General features: G+C 36.7%; 1 protein-coding gene across 1 annotated transcript in view; it reads left to right on the forward strand.

Annotated features, from left to right (window-relative positions):
• The window catches only part of MND1 (meiotic nuclear divisions 1), a 64,168-nt gene extending 48,817 nt beyond the window's left edge, over positions 1-15,351 (forward strand). Inside the window, exons 7-8 of the mRNA XM_047091904.1 lie at positions 6,636-6,680; positions 15,100-15,351. Of these exons, the coding sequence (XP_046947860.1) occupies positions 6,636-6,680; positions 15,100-15,206 (152 nt within the window). The 3' untranslated portion in view covers positions 15,207-15,351. The remainder of the gene's footprint in view (positions 1-6,635; positions 6,681-15,099) is intronic.
• Positions 15,352-23,388: the final 8,037 nt, after the last annotated feature.

Here is a 23,388-nt window from a genome sequence, read left to right on the forward strand (position 1 = left end):
AGCACCCAACAAAATAAAATTAGTGTCTAGCATGTAATGAAAGATTACCAGGCATGCAAAGAAGTGGGAAAATGTGACCCTTAATGAAAAGAATAATCCTTCAATCAAAACTGACCCAGAGCTGATGCAGATAGCAGAATTAGAAGACCATAACATTAAAAGCTATCACAGGGGCGCCTGGGTGGTGCAGTCGGTTAAGCGTCCAACTTCAGCCAGGTCACGATCTCACGGTTCGTGAGTTCGAGCCCCGCGTCAGGCTCTGGGCTGATGGCTCAGAGCCTGGAGCCTGTTTCCGATTCTGTGTCTCCCTCTCTCTCTGCCCCTCCCCCGTTCATGCTCTGTCTCTCTCTGTCCCAAAAATAAATAAACGTTGAAAAAAAAAATTTTTTTTTTTAAATAAAATAAAAGCTATCACAAATGTATTGTATATGTTCCAAAAGTTAGGTAGAAATACGGCACATATAGGGGCACCTGGGTGGCTCAGTTGGTTGGGCATCTAACTTTGGCTCAGGTCATGACCTCAAGGTTCGTGGGTTCCGGCCCCACATCAGGCTCTGTGCTGACAGCTCAGAGCCTGGAGCCTGCTTTGGATTCTGTGTCTTCCTCTCTCTTTGCGCCTTACACGTTCATGCTCTGTCTCTCTCTCTCTCAAAAATAAACATTAGAAAAAAAAACAAAAAACATGGAAGATATAAAAACTCATGTCAGAGTCCTGGAGTTGAACACCATAATATTTGAAATGAGAAACTGGATTGGATTCATAGCAGATTAAACTTTTCAAAAGAAAGGATTCGTGTATTTGTTTTTTTTTTTTTAATATATAATTTATTGTCAAATAGGATTCGTGTACTTGAAGGCTAGCTGTAGAGAGTATCCAAAATGAAACTCAGGAAAAATAAATGTTTTTAATGCAAATAGCATCCCTAAAATGTAGGACAACTTCAAGTGACCTAATATATGTGTAATCGAAGTCCCAAAAGGAGTGTATGCTGGGGGCATAGGGTGGTGTGTGTATGTGTATGTGTCCAACCCTGAAAAATACCTGAAGAAATAAATATCAGAAGAAGTAAAGGCTATTTTTTCTCAAATTTGATGTAAATTATAAACCCATAGATTCAAGAAATTTAAACATTTAAGTAGTAAATGGCAGTAATTCCTTATTACTAAATCTAGATAATTTTTTTAGATTTTAATCTCTATTCCCCCAGATGAGATTATTTCCTTTCCCCAGAGAGCTTACTGCTTTTAAAACGTGCTTTTTGCTAATGAGAGGTTTCATAGGATATTGATTATCATGTTATTGCATAAAAGATTATACTGGATTAAAGGATTATGAGTTTCACAAGTTGAGTTTAATAAGATTTCGTTCTTAATAGTGTGGCTACAGCACCCATATTACAACCATCAGGGTAATCTCAGTCATAGTTTATTTTGAAAGTTTTTCTGCTGATACTAACTAATTTTTATGTTCATAGAGACCTGGCAGTGTATTATCTTTTACTTATTTCTCAGTAATTCTTGCAGGAACAATTACATTTCATCATGTTAACTGATTATTGGTATCTACATTAATTATTAGCAAGTTTAGTTATAGATATCTAAGAAGTGAGAAGTGAAAGTAATAATGTATGAAACGTGAAATTTAATTTTAGCTACTCTGACCATTACTGAAGTGAGAACAGATAAAATAAGTTGTAGTAAACATTGAATTCCTAAAAAAATACTTAAAAGTAGATCTTAGAAGTACTTAAGAAATATTTTTGGAAATGCCAGGATGACAGTGAAAATGATGGAGTAAGGACCTCTGAAAATTTATCCTTCCAGGAAAGCTGGCAAAAATTGTCACAACTTTTCCAGAATTCTGGAAAAGAACCAAAGATTTGCCTATTCAAGAAAAATGGCTGAATATCAGCAAGAATAATAAGTTTTATGGTATTTTAACTTGCTCTATTCTTATCCCCTTCTCTATAGCTCAGCAATAATCTTGAAAACTAAGAGCCCTGCATTCCTGGTATCAGAGGGAGTAAGTTGGAGCTGGAGCTCTTTAAGACCTTCATTTTCCCAAGTTGTCACTATTTGACATCTTTGATGGTTCTCTGAAAGCACCAATAGGAAGAATTATCTTTATTTGATCTGGCTTGTAGTATGCCCAGTACTAACAGCCACTTCTTGGGGAGCAGTTGTCTAAAACAATTATAGGCAAGAGTTTTGACCCCATAGCTGTTTGAACTGATGAATACCAGTTGAGGCAAACAGTAGACTAATCAAAGAGCTTACAAGGAGAGGTTGAAAGACATGTTATAGGTGTCTTGAAAAGCACCAGATTTTTGGAAATCTGGAAGGCCATATGCATAGGGCTGTGCACATTCCCAGGAAAGTCCCACCTCTAGCAGACCTTGGCACTCAGGGCATATAGGAACTGAAAGCTAAGACAGGGTTGTAAATTGCCTAGCTGAGTGTTGAAACCTGCCCCAACACACACAGAGAGCCACTCAGCAAAGACCTGGAGTTTTAGTCCAGGTGTTTAAGGAAATCTCTGTTCAATTATTAACTGCCTAGTAAGCGAACTAGATACTTCAGTGGCCTCACATAATAAAGAATACAGAGTTTCTTTATTCTTTGATTTGTTGAGACAAATCGCTATACAAACAATAACAACAAGTACCAAAACAACAACCCTGGGAAGGGAGGAAGTATCTTATTTCTAGAGTGGCCACATTACGTTTTTTAAAATGTCCCAATTTTCAACAACAAAAAAATTGCAAGATCTACAAAGAAAGTATGGTTTATGCACAGAAACATACATGATGTTGGATTGCTAGACACAGACTTTTAGTCAGCTATTTTAAATATGTTAAAAGAGCTAAAGAAAAACATGCCTAGAGAACTAAAGAAAAGTCTGAGAATGATATCTCACCAAATAGAGAATATCAGCAAAGAGGTAGAAATTATTAAAAAGGAACCAAATGAAATGCTGGAGTTGAAAACTGTAATAACTGAAACGAAAACTTCACTCGGGATTGATTAATAGCCAAATTGAACAGGCAAAAGAAAGAATCAGTGACTTGGAGATAGTTCAGTTGAGATCATTCAGTCTGAGGAACAGAAAGAAAACAGAATGAAGAAACATCATTGGAGTCTCAAGAGACCTGTGTCATGGCGTCACGAGTGCCAGCATATATAATGGAAGTCCCAGAAGGAGACGATGAGAGAATGGGGCTCAAAGAATATTTTAAAAAGTAAAAGCTGAAAACTTCTCAAATTTGATGAAAAACATTAACCTATACATCAAAAAAACTTAACAAACTCCAACTTAGGGCAGCGTCCAAAAAAATGCACATATAGACTCATCATACTCAAATTGTCAAATGGTAGAGAATCTTGAAAGCAACAAAGAGGAGGTGATTCATCATATACAAGGAACCTTCAATCAGATTAACAACTTGTTTCTTATTAGAAAGCATAGAGGCCAAAGACATTGTGATGACATACTCAAAATGATTAAGGGGGGAAATAACCGTCAACCAAGAATTCTATATCCAGAAATATTTTCCTTCAAAAATGAAGGAAAAGTAAGGTAAACAGGTAAACAACAACTGAGAGAGTTTATTGTTAGCAGACCTGCCCTAAAAAATATGGAAGTCTTTCTCATTGAATTGAAAGGACACTGCATAGTGACATGAAGAAACACTGGTAAAGTTTACTTCATAGGTAAATATAGAAAAGAGTATATATCTATTTTTGTTTGTATCTCCTTATGGTTCTCCTATTTTATTTAAAAAACAGCTGCATACACAAAAATGGTAATCCTCTTTTGTTGGGCAAAAAATATATAATGTAATTTGTGACAAAAACAACATGATTGTCTTAATACACAAAAAAATATTTGACAAAATCCAGCACCCTTTCATGATACATTCAACAGACTAGGAATAGAAGTGAACTTCCTCAATTTAAAAAGGGCATCTACAACAAATCTACAGCAAACATTCTATTGAATAGTGACAGGCTGCATGCTTTCCCCAAGGATGACCTTTTTCACCCCTTCTTTCAACGTTTTACTGAAAGTTCAAGACAGCCCAATTAGGCAAAAAAGAGAAAAGCATCCATGTTGAATAGTGAGTGAGGTCAGCAGGCTATAGGATACAAAAAGTCAATATACAAAAATCACATGTATCTTATATACTAACGAACTATCTGAAAATAAAATTTTAAAAGTTCATTTACAATAGCACCCAAATGAATGAAATACTTAGGAATAGAATTAGTCAAGGAAGTGTAATATTTGTCCTGAAAAGTACAAAACATTGAATGAAACTAAAGACCTATATAAATAGACATTCTGTGTTTATAGAAAGACTTAACATTGTTAAGATGGAAATACTCCTCAAATTGTTCTGTAGATTTAATGTAAAACCTATCAAAATACTAACCACTTTTTTGTAGAAATTAGTAAGTTGATCGTAAAATTCATATGAAAATATAGGAGACCCAGAATAGCCAAAAAAATCTTGAAAGAGAACAACAAAGTTGAAAGACTCAAATTTCCCAACTTCGAAACTTCTTACAAAGCTACAATAATCAAGAGAGTGTGGTGCTATTGTAAGAATAGACACGCAGGAACACTTGGCTGGCTCAGTCAGTAGAGCATGCGACTCTTGATCTTGGAGTTGTGAGATTGAGCCCCACGTTGGGTTTAGATTACTTGGGGTGGGGGGAGACATACTGGTTAATGAGAGGTTAATAGAATTGAGAGTCCAGAAGTTAACCCAACTGATGTTTAATTTTTTTACTGTTTATTTCTTTTTGAAACAGACAGCATGAGCAGGGGAGGGGCAGAAAGAGAGGGAGACAGAATCTGAAGCAAGCTCCAGGCTCTGAGCTGTCAGCCCAGAGCCCCATGTGGCGCTCGAACTCACCAACTGCGAGATCATGATCTGAGGCGAAGTCGGACGCTTAACTGACTGAGCCACCCAGGTGCCCCTAAACCCAACTGATTTTTAACAAGGATGCCAAGACCATTCAGTCAGGAAAGAATAGTGTTTTCAACTAATGGTGCTAGGCACAACTGGTTATCTACATGTAAATGAATCAACCTGGACTCCCATCTCAGACCATATACAAAAACTAACAGATCAAAGACCTAAATGTAAGAAACTATAAAACTCTTAGTAGCAAACATAAGTGTGTATTTCTGTATTCTTGGATTAGGCAGCAGTTTCTTGGGCAGGACACCGAAGCTCTCAAACAACCAAATTAAAAATAGATCAATTTGACTTCATCAAAATTAACAACTTTTGTGTATCAAAATACCTTAACAAGAAAGCTAAAAGAGGGACTCCTGGATGGCTCATTTGGTTAAGCATCTGACTCTTGATTTTGGCTCAGGTCATGATTCCAGAGTTGTGGGATCCAGCCCCACCTTGGGCTCTGCACTGGGTATGGAGTCTGCTTAAGATTCTTTTTCCCCCTCTGTCTTTCCCCCAAATGTGCTTTCTTTCTTTCTCTCTCTCTCTCTCTCTCTCTCTCTCTCTCTCTAAAAAATGAAAATGGAAATTTAAAAAAAGGTGAAAAGAAAATCTACAGAAATATTTACAAATCTTGTATCTGACAAGTGTCCAATATCCAAAACGTATATATACATTTTTTTAAAAAATTACAACTGAACAATTAAAAAAAACAAATTAGGAATGGGCAAAGGATTCATTTTTTTCAAGGAAAATATACAAATGGTCAATAAGCATTTAAAAAGGTTCTCAACATCATTCATTATTAGGGAAATGCAAATCAAAACCAAAATGAGATACTACTTCACCATGCTTTGGATGGCTATAATAAAAAAAATGGACACTGGGTGTTATATGTAAGTAATGAATCACTAAATTCTACTCCTGAAACTAATATTACACTATTTATATTAACTAAAAATCTAAATAAAAACTTGAAACATAAAACAAAAACTGGAAAATAATGATGGTTTTACAACCCTGTGAATATTCTAAAACCTACTGAATTGTATGCTTTAATATGGTGAGTCCTGTAGTATAAAAATTATTTTTCAATAAATAAATGTCATCATAATAAATAATATTTATGCTCAGTTGATCATGGAACTGTTACGTGCTGTGTAGATTAACTTGAAAGACATAGATACAGATACATTTAATAGCAACATGTATAAATATAAATTAAATATTTTCTCCTATGCGGCTACTGTATGACTGTTAAATTTTTTTAAGGTCAGGTTTATTGTGATCTAATATATATAACCTAAAATTCTTGTTAAACTCAAAGTATTTTATCCCCTTGATGCTGTAAACTGAGAAATACATCTCACTTAAACTTGTTATCTTTAAAGGAACAAGTATAATAATAATGGACATTTATGAAAAGGAAATTGTTTACAGTTATGACTCAGTGATTCAAACTAATTGTTTACAGTCATGGTTATTCATGACTAATATAATTGCAGCTATCTAAAATTTCTTTGGGGAGCTGAGCAGATTTGTGGGATATGATATGTCACAATTTGAGCTTTTCACATAGAGTTTTATTTGTGTAAACTTTTATTCATGTAAAAAATGAATCTGTAAGTAGATGAAGATGATGATTCACATATATATACTTTTTTTCAGGTCAAGCAAATCAAGTAGCCAAAGAAGCCGCTAACAGATGGACTGGTATGTATTATGGCACTGATAAGCTATAGTTAAACTTTCTCCACACTTACTATGATGACATGCAGAAGCAATTGTGCCTAGTTCTGTTCAAGAAGAGACATTTTCAGAACTGTATGTATTGTTTTTATATATTCAATCATTTTGTTTTCTTAAGGTTATTTTTTTTAATCTTATGAATCATTTTCTAACGTACAACATATTTTTGTAAAACCAATGATTGCTTGGAGTTTAACTTTTGTGTAATTTTTCCTAGATAAGCCATTTGGGCTAATCACTTAACCTTCCTTATATTAATGCAAGATACTTTAAGAGTTTCATGGAATCTGAAAGATTTGTCTTCTTGCTAATGATAATAATAGCTAACATTTGTTGAGGGCTGACTATAAGCCAGGCATTGTAAAGAGTATCTGTGGTGCATTCTCATTTTCTCTCTGCAACAATCTTGTGAGGTAAATAGGATTATCATTCCTAATTTTAGAGATGGAACCGAAGCCCACAGTGACACAGATGCTAGGCAGTGGAACAGGAATTAGAATACAGCTTTTCTGATTCCAGAATCCGAGCTCTTAACCCACTACATGATACTATCTTCTCTGTATACCTGCTTTCATATAAATGCCTCATTAACCCATTTGCCAACGGATGTATCCTCTGGTCTACACTAGAGACGTTCTAAGAAATGGGAATTAATAAGGCATTTTCTCTATGTCTTAAAGTTTAGAAGAAAGTTCATAAATAATGATTGTCATTTATATACAGGTATGATTAGTATTGTTAAAACCTGTCTACAAATTAACACTGAAGTTTTTCCAGTATTATAATGTAATGGTAATTGAATTTTACCATCCTGTTATAAGAGTCTATAATGCCTTAACATGTACTACTCATGCTTATTCTGTTTCTATGGGAGAGTATGGGTAAGATTGTATTGATGCAGAGATCCAGAAAATTTAAAGTGACTGCTTTGAGTCAAAGGTGATTAGTCACTGGGTGTACAAAGATTTGCACGAGGTTTCCTGACTCCATGTCTAGGCCTCTGTATGTCACAAAATGTTTCAGAATCACTCTTCCTGGGGTGCCTGGATAGCTCAGTCGGTTAAGTGTCCGACTTTGGCTTGGGTCATAATCTACCTGTTCGCGAGTTGGAGCCCTGCATCAGGCCCTGTGCTGACAGCTCAGAGCCTGGAGCCTGCTTTGGATTCTATGTCTCCTCTCTCTCGGTCCGTCTCCTGTGTGCGTGCGTGCATGCTCTCTCCCTCTCTCTCTCTCAAAAATAAATAAACATAAAATTTCTTAATAATAATAAAAAAAAGAATCACTCTTCCTAGGGGTGTCTGGGTGACTTAGTCGGTTAAGCATCTGCCTTCAGCTCAGGTCATGGTCTCACGGTTCGTGGGTTCAGGCCCCGCGTTGGGCTCTCTGCTGTCAGTGCAGGGCCCACTTGAGATCCTTTGTCTCTCTGCCCATTCCCTGCTTGCACTCTCCCTCTCTCTCAAAAAATAAATAAACATTTAAAAAAAAATTTTTTAAAGCACTCTTCCTTGTCTATTTTAGAATTAAGTAGATTGATAAAATCAGTGCAATTGGCTCCTATAAAATCGCAATCTTATTTATTACAAAAGTAATACATTTCATAAATAATGTAATGCTTAAGTGATAAGGAAAGAAGAGGGTAAAAACAGCAAGCTCCCATTAAAGAAAAGAGAAGAATGAAATGTATGTCCAATAAGTATAAATAAATAATAAATACAGTGATATCATATGGATTTGAGAAATACAAAATTTTGAGTGAGAAAAAAAGGCAAGTGGATTAAAAATAAGACAAGAGTCACAAAGTGATTTCTCCCAATAGTTCTCAGCAAAACAGCTCAGTAAGCAGCAGGAACATGCAGCCTGTGTGCATGGTGGGAAGAACTTGACTTTTGCAAGGAATCCAGATTGTGTTCCTTATTTTTGCTGTATGACTTATTGAACTTCTCTGAACCTGCTTCTTCATTGTAGATTATATGTACTTTACATTTTTTTTAAATTTTTTTTTTTAACATTTATTTATTTTTGAGACAGAGAGCATGAACAGGGGGAGGGTCAGAGAAAGAGGGAGACACAGAATCCGAAACAGGCTCCAGGCTCTGAGCTGTCAGCACAGAGCCCGACGTGGGGCTCGAACCCACAGACCGCGAGATCATGACCTGAGCTGAAGTTGGACGCTTAACCGACTGAGCCACCCTGACGCCCCTGTACTTTACATTTTGAGAGGATTAAATAAAAACAGTTTGTAAGCCCTTTAGCACAACATTAGACATAGAGATGAACAAATACTCCCCTTTTCCCATTCTCTTAAAAAATGCTTTTATTTTCCACTTGATCATAAACTTCCAGTTATGATGAAAAAAAGGAACAATTTGAACAACTTCTTTTTCCCCTAACGTTATTAGCTCAGAAAGAACCTGAAACTTTTTTTTAATGTTTATTTATTTTTGAGAGAGACAGAGACAGAGTGCGAACAGGGGAGGAACAGAGAGAGAGGGAGACACAGAATCTGAAGCAGGCTCCAGGCTCTGAGCTGTCAGCACAGAGCTGGACATGGGGCTCGAACTCACAAACCATGAGATCAAGACCTGAGCCGAAGGCGGATGCTTTAGGAAGGTGGAGGCAGATGCTTAACCGACTGAAATACCCAGATACCCGAACCTAAAACTTTTAAAATCATATAGGAAGGAAGATATTTTTAGCACAGCAGAAACAGCTGTTAGGAACCATGTTTCCATTTGAAGTTACAATTTGCTCCTTCCAACAGAAAAGTGTTATGGTAAGAATATGGAGTTAAAACAAATTGCACCTCAGAAAATCAACCTGTCTTCAAAACAAGCAAAAAGAAAACATCTTTAATACTTGTAACCAGAGATTGTCCTGTAATTATTAGTTAAGGTTTGGTTTTCTTTTTACCTAAAAAGGTCCTTAAAATGTATCTAGAATCGAGGATGTTTACTGTTCAGTAATTTAGTATTTCAGTTTTATAAAATGAGAGATTACTTTAGGATATAAATGTAATAGAAATATCACATCTAAATGATTTATGGCATTAAATATACTTTAAATGTGATTTAACAAATTTTATAAAACTTTCATAATTAACATACTGAAGTTATGACTGTGTGTGAGAGGCATCTTAGTGAATGGTGGGGGGGATAGATGTTGTGAGATCATAAACAGACTCATGCATGCTATTGCCATCCTGTTTCTATATATATACTGGGTATACCACCATAGAAATTAACAGAAATTCTACTAGTCTTGGGGCTCTTTCTTTAAGACACACATACACACACCTATTTTTTTTATCCATTTATAAAAATTTCTACATAACAGGAAAATTATTTGACGGGAAATCAATTGTCAAGATTTTAGGTGACATTGTCTTGAAGGTAGACATCCAGCAGCCCAAGATATGTTTTTCATCAGTCTTTTTGAATTGGTCCATCAAGCATTGTGGCTGGGCTTTTATATGTTCTTTTGTTTGTTTTAATCTTTGGAGGTGTAATTGCTTCTTTGCCTTTTGGCTAAGATCAAGTGTAATCTTTGGAAGTTTATAATAAAATGGTTTCTTGCTCTCATGTGAACCCACACCTCCTTCGTACAAAGCCTGTAGTCTTACTGTGGTGAGTTCTTTCTTTCTGTCCTGATCCAGGTTTGAAGTTGCAGTGTTGCATCTGTTCTCTCATTTCCTGGAAATCTTTCTGTGCTTTTGGAGCCTGTTCTGGGTGCTGTGCACATAATACTTGATCTTTTCTCTTTAACATACGTAACACTTTGGGATTATTTAGTAATAAATTGATTTTTCTCTCTCTAATCTTGTGTCAGCTTGAAGGCATAGGCTCTTTACATTATCAAGTACCTGTAATACACTTAATCCCTGTTTTATGTAGCAGTGGGTCCTATATAAGTATTTGACTGTGATTGACAAGAATGGATGGTGATGCAGACACTAGTAAAACTAAACAGATCATTCTGGAGTGCCTCATGTTATCAGAAGTCTCTCTTAGGTCCTCATGAAAACTAAAGATTAGTTTTAAATTGTTACATAAAGATTCATTTTTTAATTTCTGTTGTTATTCCATTATACTTTAATTGAAAGAATTGGGGATATTTCATTAATGTTATTCTATTTGATGTAGTAGTATTCACTTAGAAACAAACTTCATTCCAAACATTTAGTTATCATTATTTGATACTTGGAATTAAACTTCCTAAAACAGTATTTTTAAAGGTGATCAAACTGCAGGTATTAATTTATTAAGGGTAACATAAAATATAGTCATACCTGACAGATATTGCAGGTTCGGTTCCAGAACACTGCAATAAAGTGAATAGTAGAACAAAGTAAGCCAAAGAATTTTTTCCCCACTACATATAAAAGTTACGTGTATTAAGTGTGCAATGGCATTATGTCTAAAAAAAACAATGTACTTACCTTACTTTAAAAATACTTTATTGCTGAGGCGCCTGGCTGGCTTAGTCAGGTAAGCATATGACTCTTAGTTTTGGCTCAGGTCTTGATCTTGTGGTTGCATGAGTTCAGGCCGCGCATCAGGCTCTGTGCTGGTGACCTGGAGCCTGCCTGGGATTCTCTCTCTCTCCCTCTCTCTACCCCTTCCCCACTCACACAGTCTCTCTCTCAAATAAAATAAAATAAAACTTAAAAAAAATTTTATTGCTAAGAAATGCTAACTATCATCTGAGCTTTCAGCGAATTGTAATCTTTGCTGGTGGAGGGGCTTGCTTCCATGCTGATGGCCGCTGACCGATCAGGGTGGGGACTGCTGGAGGTCAGGGTGGCTGCAGCACTTTCTTAAAATAAGACAACAATGAAGTTTGCCACATTGATTGACTCTTCCTTTCATGAATTATTTCCCTATAGCATGTGATGCTGTTTGCTAGCATTTTATCCACAATAGAACTTCTTTCAAAATTGGAGTCCCTTCTCTCAAACCCTGCTGCTGCTTTATCAGTTAAGTTTGTGTAACATTCTAAATCCTTTATTGGTCATTTCAACAATCTTCACAGCACTTTCTCCAGTAATAGATTCCATCTCAAGAAATCGCATTCTTGGGGCGCCTGGGTGGCGCAGTCGGTTAAGCGTCCGACTTCAACCAGGTCACCATCTCGCGGTCCGTGAGTTCGAGCCCCGCATCAGGCTCTGGGCTGAGGGCTCGGAGCCTGGAGCCTGTTTCCGATTCTGTGTCTCCCTCTCTCTCTGTCCCTCCCCCGTTCATGCTCTGTCTCTCTCTGTCCCAAAAATAAATAATAAAACGTTGAAAAAAAAAAAAAAAAGAAATCGCATTCTTTGCTCATCCATGAGAAGTAATTCCTCATCTGTTGAAGTTTCATCATGAGACCGCAGCAATTTAGTCACATCTTCAGGCTCCACCTCAACTTCTAGTTCTCTCCCTATTCCCACCCACATCTGTAGCTACTTCCTCCCCTGAAGTCTTGAACCTCTCAAAGTCATCCTTGAGAGTTGGAACCAACTTTTTCCAAACTTTTGTTAATGTTGATATTTTGACTTTTTTCCATGCATCATGGATGTTCTTAATGGCATCTAGAATGGTGAATCCTTTCCAGAGGTTTTTAATTTACTTTGTTCAGATTCATCGGAGGAATGACTGTCTATGGCAGCTATAGCCTTCTGCAGTGTATTTCTTAAAAAAGAAGACTTGAAAGTCAAAACTACTCCTTGATCCATGGGCCACATAATGGATGTCGTGTTAGCAGGTATGAAAACAACAATCTCCTACATCTCCATCAGAGTTCTTGGGTGACCAGGTGTGTTACCGGTGAGCAGTAATATTTTGAAAGGAATCCTTTATTCTGTGCAGTAGGTCTCAAAAGTGGGCTTAAAATATTCAGCAAACCATGTTGTAAACAGATGTGCTGCTGTCACCCAGACTTTCTTTCATTTATAGAGCACAGGCAGAGTAGATTTAACCGAGTTCTTAAGGGCCCTAGGATTAGGGGAATGGTAAATGAGCACAGACTTCAGCTTAAAGTCACCAGCTGCATTTGCCCCCAGCAAGAGAGTCATCCTGTTCTTTGAAGCTTTGAACCCAGGCACTGACTTCTCCTCCCTAGCTACGGAAGTCCCAGATGGCATCTTCTTTCAGTAGAAGGCTGTTTGGTCTACATTGAAGGTGTAGCCACCTTCATGAATTATCTTAGCTGGATCTCCTGGGTAACTTGCTGCAGCTTCTGTATCAACACTTGCTGCTTCCTCTTGCACTTTCATGTGATGGAGATGGCTTCTTTCCTTAAGCCTCATGAACCAACCTCTGCTACCTTCAAACTCTTGCTGCAGCTTCCTCACCTCTCTCAGCCTTCACAGGAATGAGGAGAGTTAGGGCCTTGCTCTGGATTAGGCTCTGGCTTAGAGGGAATGTTGTGGCTTTTTTTGACCTTCTGTCCAGACCACTCACACTTTCTCCACATCAGCAATGAGGCTGTTTCACTTTCTTAATCATTTGTGTGTTCATCAGAGTAGCAGTTGTAATTTCTTTCAAGAACTCTTTCTTTGCACTCACGACTTGGCTGTCTGGCACAAGGGGCTGAGTTTTCAGCTTGTTTTTGGCTTTTGATACACCTTGCTCATGAAACTTAATCATTTCTAGCTTTTGATTTAAAATGAGGGATGTGCAACCCTTCCTTTCACTTGAACACTTAGATGACATTATAGGGTTTATTGATTGGCCTAATTTCAGTAATGTATGTCAGAAAAATAGGGAGGTCTGAGGAGAGGAGAGAGATGGGGGAACAGCCAGTTGGTGGGACCATCAGAACATACAAAATATTTAATTTCGCTGTCTCATATGGGTACAGTTTGTGGCACCCCAAAGCAATTACAATAGTAACATCAAAGCTCACTGCTCACAGATCACCATAACAAATATAATAATACTAATGAAAAAGTTTCAAGTATCTGAAGATTAGCCAAAATGTGACATAATAAATATCTGAAGTGAGCAAATGCTGTTGGAAGAATGGTGCTCATAGACTTGCTAACATACAGTTGCCACACACCTTCAGTATGTAAAAAATGCACTGTCTGCAAAGTACAATAAAATGAGGTGTGCCCGTGCTTCAGGCTGGGTGGCTTAAACAAATGAAATTTATTTTGTCACACTTGTGGTGGTTGGAAGGCCAAAATCAAGGTGTTAGCTGGTTTGATTTCTTCTGAGGTGTCTTTGGCTTGTAGGTGGCCATCTTCCTGTGTCTTCACATGGTCTTTGCTGTGCATACTCATGATATCAGTGTATCTACATTTCCTTTTCTCATCAGGACACCGAGCAGATTGGATTAGGGCCCACCTTAACAAGCTCATTTTAACTTAATCATCTCTTTGAAGACCCAGGTTCTATTCTTAGGTACTGGATTCTAGGACTACAATTAATTTGAATATGAATTTGGAGGAGGTGACACAATTCAGCCTGTGACACTCCAGAGGAACCTCTTCTAACCCTTCATTATCACTATCAATACAGCACTTAACATTTTGTGAAATATTCTGAACCAGAAAACTTCGCACCATCATTTCTCTATAAAACATGTTTATTGTAAAGGTGGTGTGTATACGTTAGAGAAAATGTGTGAAAAAAACACACAGAAACCTCACTGTCACCCCGTTCTCCAAGTGCAGGCACTGTGAGCCTGTTGGTGTTACCCTGCTTCCCTCACTGCCTGAGCGGAGATGCCCTTCCAAGAGTTTAGATATTTAGATTGCTTTTATGTTTTCTTTTATTACACTGCTGTAAAGATTAACCATAAATCTTTGTACACAATTTATTTTGTTTCCTTGGGATAAATTCTTTTAAGTAAATATAACGCTTTTTTTCTAGCGGCAAAATGCATTTAAATCCCACCTAGAGGACAATAAGGCTACATCTATTCCTACCTTCGTCTAAAAATAGGCAAACTACCTTCTGTTCTCTTCACCCATTCTCCCTCACACTGGACTGATTATCTGGAAACCATTATTATTTGTGGGGATGGGGAAAAGGTCTGGAGAGAATGTGTACCCTCTGGGAACAGGAGCAACTGTAATTCCCGAGGTAACAGAGTCCCAGCCTGTGCTGTGGAAATGTGGAAGAGACACCATTGTTAGCCTTTCCCTGTTTTTGGATTATTCTTAATGCAGGTAGTTTTTTTGCTGGCAACTAACTTGCTGAATGTTTAAATATGCGACTTGGTTACTTAAAATACTAATTATTTTCTTCTGAAATTAATTGCCATGACTTTTGAAAATACAGCAAAATTCTTATGTTGATACTTCTGAAAGTAATAGAAGTAACAAAAAAGAATATAATTATATTTGAAATGTTTTATGATTGTGTTTTCAATTCTTAAAAGTATTTCTCAATTTTCTTTATAGATAATATATTTGCAATAAAATCTTGGGCGAAAAGAAAATTTGGTTTGGAAGAAAATAAAATTGATAAAAATTTTGGAATTCCAGAAGACTTTGACTACATAGACTAAAATGTTCGATGTTGGGAAAGGATCTGTGTACTTGTGAATATGTGATTTTTAAAAATATTATCCAACTAAATGTACTGCATTGCCATTTACCTATAACTGTGTTGTGTTGATCATTTTGTTAATTTTAAATAAAGTATAATGTGGAGATGTTTTTCACTCTTTTTGATCTATCAAAAGCACAATTATAACCATATTCCCAAGTGGTCATCAAAGTAGGTTTGTGCAAACAAAATCATCCACTTAAGTTGGGTTTACAGATGATTTTTTAGAGATCAAATACATCATGACTTGACAACATTTTTTAATTTCATTCAAATATTAAATATTGACAACTAAGGGTACCTTTGAAGGTTCTACCACCGACATACATGGACACATTAATGCTTGGAAATAACCTTTAAAACTTTAATGTGTGGTTTACTATTTTTCATTACTTGGTGGAAAATGCATGTGATTGATTTTCAGTGTGAGTCTCAGTATACTGCATCATATTTGCAAATTTCCCATAGAATAAAATGCAGAATGTTGGTATATTCAAGTTTAGAGTTAGGTAGTAATTCCTCAGTCCTGAAAACTACTTTCTTTTGACTTTTTGATGTCCTTTTACTGTAAAGAACAAACACCTGGCCCTTTGTCCTGATTAATGCACTTTTTAATTGGATGATATAGTAGTATTAGTATGGCACACATCACCAACTGGCATTCAGGGATTTTTGTTTTTCAGCTACCTAAAAAAGAGTAAATTAAAAATAATGTCTGTCCTTTGTATATAATTTTTTTCCAATTCCGCTTGGGTATTTAAAGTATTTGTAGCACTCCAAGAAAAACTTACAGAAAAAAACAAACCTAATGTGTGCAATGCACTTTACACACATGCCTTAATTTTTTTTCATACTAATTTTGATGTTCTTTGAAGTAACTCGAATGAGATACTCCATGTATCTGAAATGACCCAAATAGCATCCGAACCATTTGTTGGTGAATCTGGCCTTTGTATTGCATAGAGTTACTCTGGGCCTTCTTAATTACTTCCTGGAGGTGGGCGGGAGCAAATTGGTCTATCTTTGTTCTCAAGGCTACTTTTATGTTGCCTTTGGGCAACAGCTCTTTTCACAGAAGAAAGTATTTGATATAAGAGACAAAGGACAAAAAATAAAAATAACCCATCATAAGTCTTTCCCCAAAACACTAATTGTGGAAATTCCAAAATTTCTCACCATTTGCCATTTATTAGAAAATATAATTCTTTGTTTAAAGAGAAGGGATGTATGTTCAAAAAGGATGGCATTTCTAGTGATCCCTAAAAGATTTTATTTTATAGGGGCGCCTGGGTGGCGCAGTCGGTTGAGCGTCCGACTTCAGCCAGGTCACGATCTCGCGGTCCGGGAGTTCGAGCCCCGCGTCAGGCTCTGGGCTGATGGCTCAGAGCCTGGAGCCTGTTTCCGATTCTGTGTCTCCCTCTCTCTCTGCCCCTCCCCCGTTCATGCTCTGTCTCTCTCTGTCCCCAAAAAAATAAATAAAAACGTGGAAAAAAAAATTTAAAAAAAAAAAAAAGATTTTATTTTATAAATATTTAGGCACCTTTTTGGAGGCACTTTAAAAATTGAAGTATAATTAACGTACAACATTATATTAGTTTCAGGTGTATAATATAATGAGTGGACATTTGTATACTTTGCAAAATGATCACCATAGTATATCTAGTTACCATCTGTCACCATATAAAATCACACAATTTTTTTTCTTGTGATGAGAACTTTTAAGATTTACTCTTAGCAACTTTCACATTTGCAATACATTATTGACTATAGTCACCATGCTGTACATTACATCTCTCTGACTTATTTTCTAAATGTTTGTTTATTTTGAGAGGGAGTGCAAGTGGGGAAGGGGCAGCAAGAGAGGGAGGGTGAGAGACAGAGAATCCCAAGTAGGCTCTATGCTGTCAGTGTGGAACCAGATGTGGGGCTGGAACCCGCGAGCCATGACCTCAGCGGAAACCAAGAGTCAGCCTCTTGAAGGACTGAGCCACCCCAGTGCTCTATTTATTTTTGTAACTGGAAGTTTGTACCCCTTGATCCTCCTCCCACATTTCACCACCCACACACACACTCCCCTCTGGCAACCACCAATGTATTCTCTTTATGAGTTTAGTTTTGTTCTGTTTGTTTTATTTTTTAGATTCCACATATAAGTGAAATCATGTGGTATTTGTCTTTCTGTCTGACTTATTTCACTTTAGCATAATACCCTCTAGGTCCATCTATATTGTTGCAAATGGCAAGATTTCATTCTTTTCTTTGAGCAGTATTCTGTTGTGTGTGTGCATGTGTTTGCGCGTGCATGTACCACATCTTTTTTTTTTTTAATTTTTTTAATGTTTCTTTATTTTTAGAAAGAGAGGGAGGCACAGAATCTGAAGCAAGCTCCAGGCTCTGAGTGTCAGCACAGAGCCCAATGTAGGGCTTGAACTCACGAACCATGTGGTCATGATCTGAGCCTAAGTCAGACTCTTAACTGACTGAGCCATCCAGGTGCCCCTCCCACGTCTTCTTTGTCTATTCATCTGTGGATGGAGTTAGCTTATTTCCATGTCTTCGCTATTATACGTAATGCTGCAAAAAACCTAGGGATACATATCAAGTTAGTGTTTTCCTTTTCTTTGGATAATTGCCCAGAAGTGGAAATGTTGGATCATATGTTAGTCCTATTTTTAACTTTTTTAAGAACCTCCATACTGTCTTCAATAGTGGTTGCACAAATTTACACTTCTACCAACAGTATGTGAAGCTTCGTTTTTTCCACCTTCTGACCAACACTCGTTATTTCTTGTTCTTTTGATAATAGCAAATCTGACAGGTGTGAGGTGATATCTCATTGTGATTAGTGATGTTGAGCATTTGCTCACCTGTCGTTGGTCATCTGCATGTCTTCTTTGGAGAAATGTATATTCAGATCCTCTTCATTTTCTAATTGGATTATTTTTATTTTTTGTTGGTATTGAGCTGTACGAGTTCTTTGTATTTTGGATATTAACTCCTATTAGATATATGATTGACAAATGTCTTCTCCCATTCAGTAGGTTGCCTTTTAACTTCGTTGACAGTTTGTTTCACTGTACAGAAGCTTTTTAGTCTGGTATAGTCCCATTGTTTTATTTTTGTTTTTGTTGCCTTTGGAGCAACAATTGCCTTTGGAATTGTATCCAAACAAAATATCCCCAAGAGCAGCGCCAAAGAGCTTACTGCCTGTGTTTTTTTGTAGGAGTTTTATAGTTTCTGGTCTTGTATTCAAGTATTTAGTCCATTTTGAGTTAATTTTTGTGTATGGTGTAAGATAGTGGTCCAGTTTCATTTTTTTTGCATGTGGCTGTCCAGTTTTCCCATCACCATTTATTAAAAGACTACCCTTACCCACATTGTATATTCTTGCCTCCTTTGTCATAAACCGAGCATATATGCTTGGGTTTCTTTCTGGGCTCTCTATTCTGTTCCATTGATTTTTGTGTCTATTCTTATGCCAATACCATACTGTTTTGATTAGTATAGTTTGAAATTGGGAAATATCATACCTTCAGCTTTGTTCTTTCTCAAGATTGCTTTGCCTTTTTGGGCTTTTTCTGTTAGTTTGTTGTTAGATTATAAAGACATAAAAGGTTTTTGTTTATTATGTACCCTGCAACTTTACTGAATTTGTTTACTGCAATAGTTTTTTGGTGGAGTTTTTAGGGCTTTCTGTATATAAAATCATGTCCACAAATAGTGATAGTTTTACTTCTTCCTTTCTAAATTTGAGTGCCTCTTATTTCTTTTTCCTGCCTAATTGCTCTGGTCAGGACTTCCAATACTGTATTGAATAAAAGTAGTGAGAGTGGGCATCCTTGTTTTGCTCTTGATCTTATGGGAAAAACTTTCAGCTTTTTTGCTGTTGAGTATGATGTTAGCTATGGATTTATCACATATGGCCTTTATTATGATGAGTTATGTTCTGTTTATATCCACTTTGTCAAGAGTTTGTATCATAAATAGATGTTGAATTTTGTCAAATGCTTTTTCTGCATCTGTTGAAATGAGCATATAATTTTTGGTTTTCATTTTGTTAATGTGGTATGTCACACTGATTTGCAAATGTGAAACCATTCTTTTATCCCTGGAATAAATCTCACTTGGCCATGGTGTATGATCTTTTTCTTCTTCTTCTTTTTTTTTTTAATTATTATTTTTACTTTTAGAGAAAGACTGAGCAGGGGAGAGGAGCAGAGGGAGAGAGAGAGAGAGAGGAGAGCGGAGAGTGAGAGCAAGAGAGAGAGAGAGAGAAAGAGAGAGAATCTTAAGCAGGCTCCACACTTGATCCTGGGATAATGACCTGAGCCAAAATCAAGAGTCGGACACTCAACTGATTGAACCACCCAGGCACCCTAGTGTATGATCTTTTTAATGGGTTGTTGAATTCACTTTCCTATATTTTGTTGAGGATTTTGCATCTAGGTCCATCAAGGGTATTGGCCTGTAGTGTGTGTGTGTGTGTGTGTGTGTGTGTGTGTGTGTGTGTGTCCGTCCTTGTCTGGTTTTGTTACGCTGGTTTCATAAAATGAGTTTAGGAACCTCATTTTTGTTTGTTTGTTCTTTGAAAGTCTGAGAAGGATATGTCTCAAATCTTTGAATGTTTGGTAGAATTCACCGGTGAAGATGTCTGGTCCTAGACTTTTGTTCATTGGGGGGTTTTTATTACTGATTCTATGTTCTTACTAGTTATCAGTCTGTTCAGATTTTTTATTTCTTCCTGATTCCATCTTTGAAGATTGTATGTTTTTAGAAATTTATCCATTTCTTCTAAGTTGTCCACTTGGTTGGTGTATAATTATTTATAATAGTCTCTTATATGATCCATTGTATTTCTGTGGCATCAGTAGTAATTTCTCCTTTTTCATTTCTTATTTATTTGAGCCCTCTCTTATTTCTTTAAAGAGTTTTGTTTTTTTTTTTTAAGTACTCTCTACACCCAATGTGGGACTCGAATTTACAATCTCAAGATCAAGAGTCGCATGCTGTACTGACTGAGCCCGCCAGGTGCCCTGACCCTCTCTAATTTTTTGATGAGTCTAGTGAAGGGTTTGTCAATTTTATCTTTTCAAAGAACCAGTTCTTAGTTTCATTGATCTTTTCTATTGTCTTTTCTAGTCTCTGTTTCATTTATTTTTGCTCTGATCTATATTATTTCCTTCAGCTAACTTTGGACTATATTCTTTTTCTAATTCCTGTAGGTGTAAAGGTGGATGTTTTATTTGAGATTGTTCCTGTTTCTATAGGTAGGCCTGTATGCTATAAACTTCTCTGCTAGAGCTACTTCTGCTGCATCCCATAGATTTTAGTATGTTGTGTTTCCTTTTTTATTTGTTTCCATGTATTTTTTAATTTCTTCTTTGATTTCTTTGTTGTCCCATTGGCTGTTCAGTAGCATGTTTAATCTCCATATATTTGTGATTTTTCCAGTTTTCTTCTTGTAATTGATTTCTAGGTTTAAATCATGGTCAGAAAAGATGCTTGCTATGATTTCATTCTTTTTAAACTCATTGAGACTTGTTTTGTAGCCTAGTATATGATATATCCTGGACAGTGCTTCATGGCACTTGAGAAAAATGAGTATTCTGCTCAGCAACTCTTTTTTTTTTCTTTTTTTCTTTTTCTTTCTTTATTTTTGTTTTTGAGTCTATTTTATGGTGTTAGCACAAGAAGGATTGAGATGGAATCTGTACATGAGCCAACCAGAGACTGCTGCCCTCCAAGCCAGTAGTGTGCTTTTAAATGTTTATAACTAAACTGACTCTTTGGGAAATGGGATTGGGACTGATTTATATTATTTGCCTATTTGTGTGGTATAAATACTCCCAGTACAGTCAATTTCAGATTACCAACATGATGACAACGCATAGTTTGGAGAAAATTCTCGATAGCACACCATTACATAGTATTTCTACCATGTAAATATAACAAATGTAAATAATGTCAAGAGTACAGATAAGGGTACGGAGTGCCTGGGTGGCTCAGTCGGTTAAGTGTCTGACTTGGACTCTGGTTACAATCTCGCAGTTTGTGGGTTCAAACCCCGCATCGGGCTCTGTGCTGACAGCTCAGAGCCTGGAACCTGCTTTGGATTCTGTCTCCCTCTCTCTTTGCCCCTCCCTCGTTCACACTCTGTCTCTATTTCTCAAATATAAATAAACATTAAAAAAGAAAAAGAATACAGATAAGGGTAAAATGGAAAATAATTAGGGAGTGATAAGTTTTTAACTTCAACATCATTGTTTTTAATATGTTATGATTCATCATAGTTTATGTAATTTAACCTTTAGTGATAGCTGTGTTTAACAGGTCCTCACTGTTACTTAACAATTAGCTTGCCTACTCTAGCACACCCCTGTCCTTAATTTTTACAAGCTACTTTTAAGTTTGTTCTCTCCTGAAATTAGAGATACTAATTAAGAAGCATAGGGACATTGGTTCAGCCAAGCTCTAGGAAATCCGTAGTCCTGGGTTGGTTTGGTTATTGATGTAAAAAGACTGAGTACAACCGGGGTAGAACTAGAGTCAAATTAGTAGTGATCCAGGATCAAATTTGATTTGGTAAATAATGCTATGACTGATACTCCCAATATCTTTTCAATGAATTGTGAAGTTTAAAAGGTATTTGAGAGGGGCACCTGGGTGGCTCAGTAGGTTAAACATCCAACTTCGGCTCAGGTCATGATCTCGCAGTTTGTGAGTTCCAGCCCCGAGTCGGGCTCTGTCCTGACAGCTCAGAGCCTGCAGCCTGCTTTGGATTCTCTGTCAGATTCTTCTGCCCCTCTCCTGCTCATGCTCTTTCTCTGTCTCAAAAATAAATAAAACATTTAAAAAAAAATTTTTTTTTTACATAAAAGGTATTTGAGAGCTGATATCCATCTTCTCAATCTTCACATGTAGTTATTTTTTAAGTCTCACTATCCTATTTTCAAAGATTCTAGGAAAGAGATTTTATAGTCTCCTAACAAGTTTCACAGTTGTTCAGGGTCAGATCATATCACTGATGTCCCTTCTGAAGTTGGTTCAGTACCAAAGTGATCTGTAAGGATGAATTGGCTATGACTTTTCCTCTGATGTTTGCCACATCATTAGTCTAATAGGATTATAAAGTTCCTGGCCTGAGAAAGAGACGCTATTATCCAACTTTATCAAACATGCTTCTTTTTAAGGGATTAAAAAGGAAATGAGTACAGCTGCCAGCCAGCCAAGAAGAACCACCCTTATAGTGCTTGAACAGAAAAGTCTAAATTGTAAACCTGATAATACTGTTTTTGAGAACATGATTGGAGTAAAATAGGGAACATTTTTCAAGCAATATGGCTTCATTTGTAAGAGCAGTTAAAATGTAACAGATGGTAGGAATGTATCTTAAAATCATGCATACACTCCTTTTCAGGATGTGTGCTTCCTGAATATTTTCCGTATACCAGGAGGAAAATGTATTGCATTATAAAATGTCCCACTGCAGTGAATTTTAAATGTATTATACTTATGCCAGCTTAATTTAAAAAATTATTTGTGAGAGATAGAAGTCAGATAACATGGCTGTCTTTGGAAGTATTTGTTGAATCTCAAAGCTAATGATCTCTAGTAACCAAGATGGGCAAGCTACCACCCCAAGGGCCAAATCCAAGGCCTGGTTTTTATAGCCCTTGAGCTAAGGATGTCCTTTTACATTTTTTAATGATGTAAAAATGGACATGAATATGCAATAGAGGGTGTTTATGGTCTGGAAAGCCTAAAATTATTTACTGTCCGAACGTTTACAGAACAGTTAGATCCAAAAGTTCAAAAACGGACAGCCTGTGGGCTACATATGATCTGCAAGGTGGATTTTATTTTAAATATATATTTTTTTAATGTTTATTTATTTTTGAGAGAGAGATGGAGAGACAGAGAGTTAGGAGGGGGGAGGGGCAGAAAGAGAGGGAGACAGAATCTAAAGCAGGCTCCAGGCTCTGAGCTTTCAGCACAGAGCCTGATGCGGGGCTCGAACTCACGAACCGCGAGATCATGACCTGAGCCGAAGCCAGCTGCTTAACCGACTGAGCCACCCAGGTGCCCCAAGGTGGATTTTATTTTGCCTAAACTGCATTTTTTTTTAATTAGTTGCTAACATG

This window comes from Lynx rufus, unplaced genomic scaffold (assembly GCF_022079265.1).
Source record: "Lynx rufus isolate CCGP_SWC_20201006 ecotype Redwood Valley unplaced genomic scaffold, mLynRuf1.p SCAF_3, whole genome shotgun sequence".
In the NCBI taxonomy this organism is placed as follows: domain Eukaryota; kingdom Metazoa; phylum Chordata; class Mammalia; order Carnivora; family Felidae; genus Lynx; species Lynx rufus.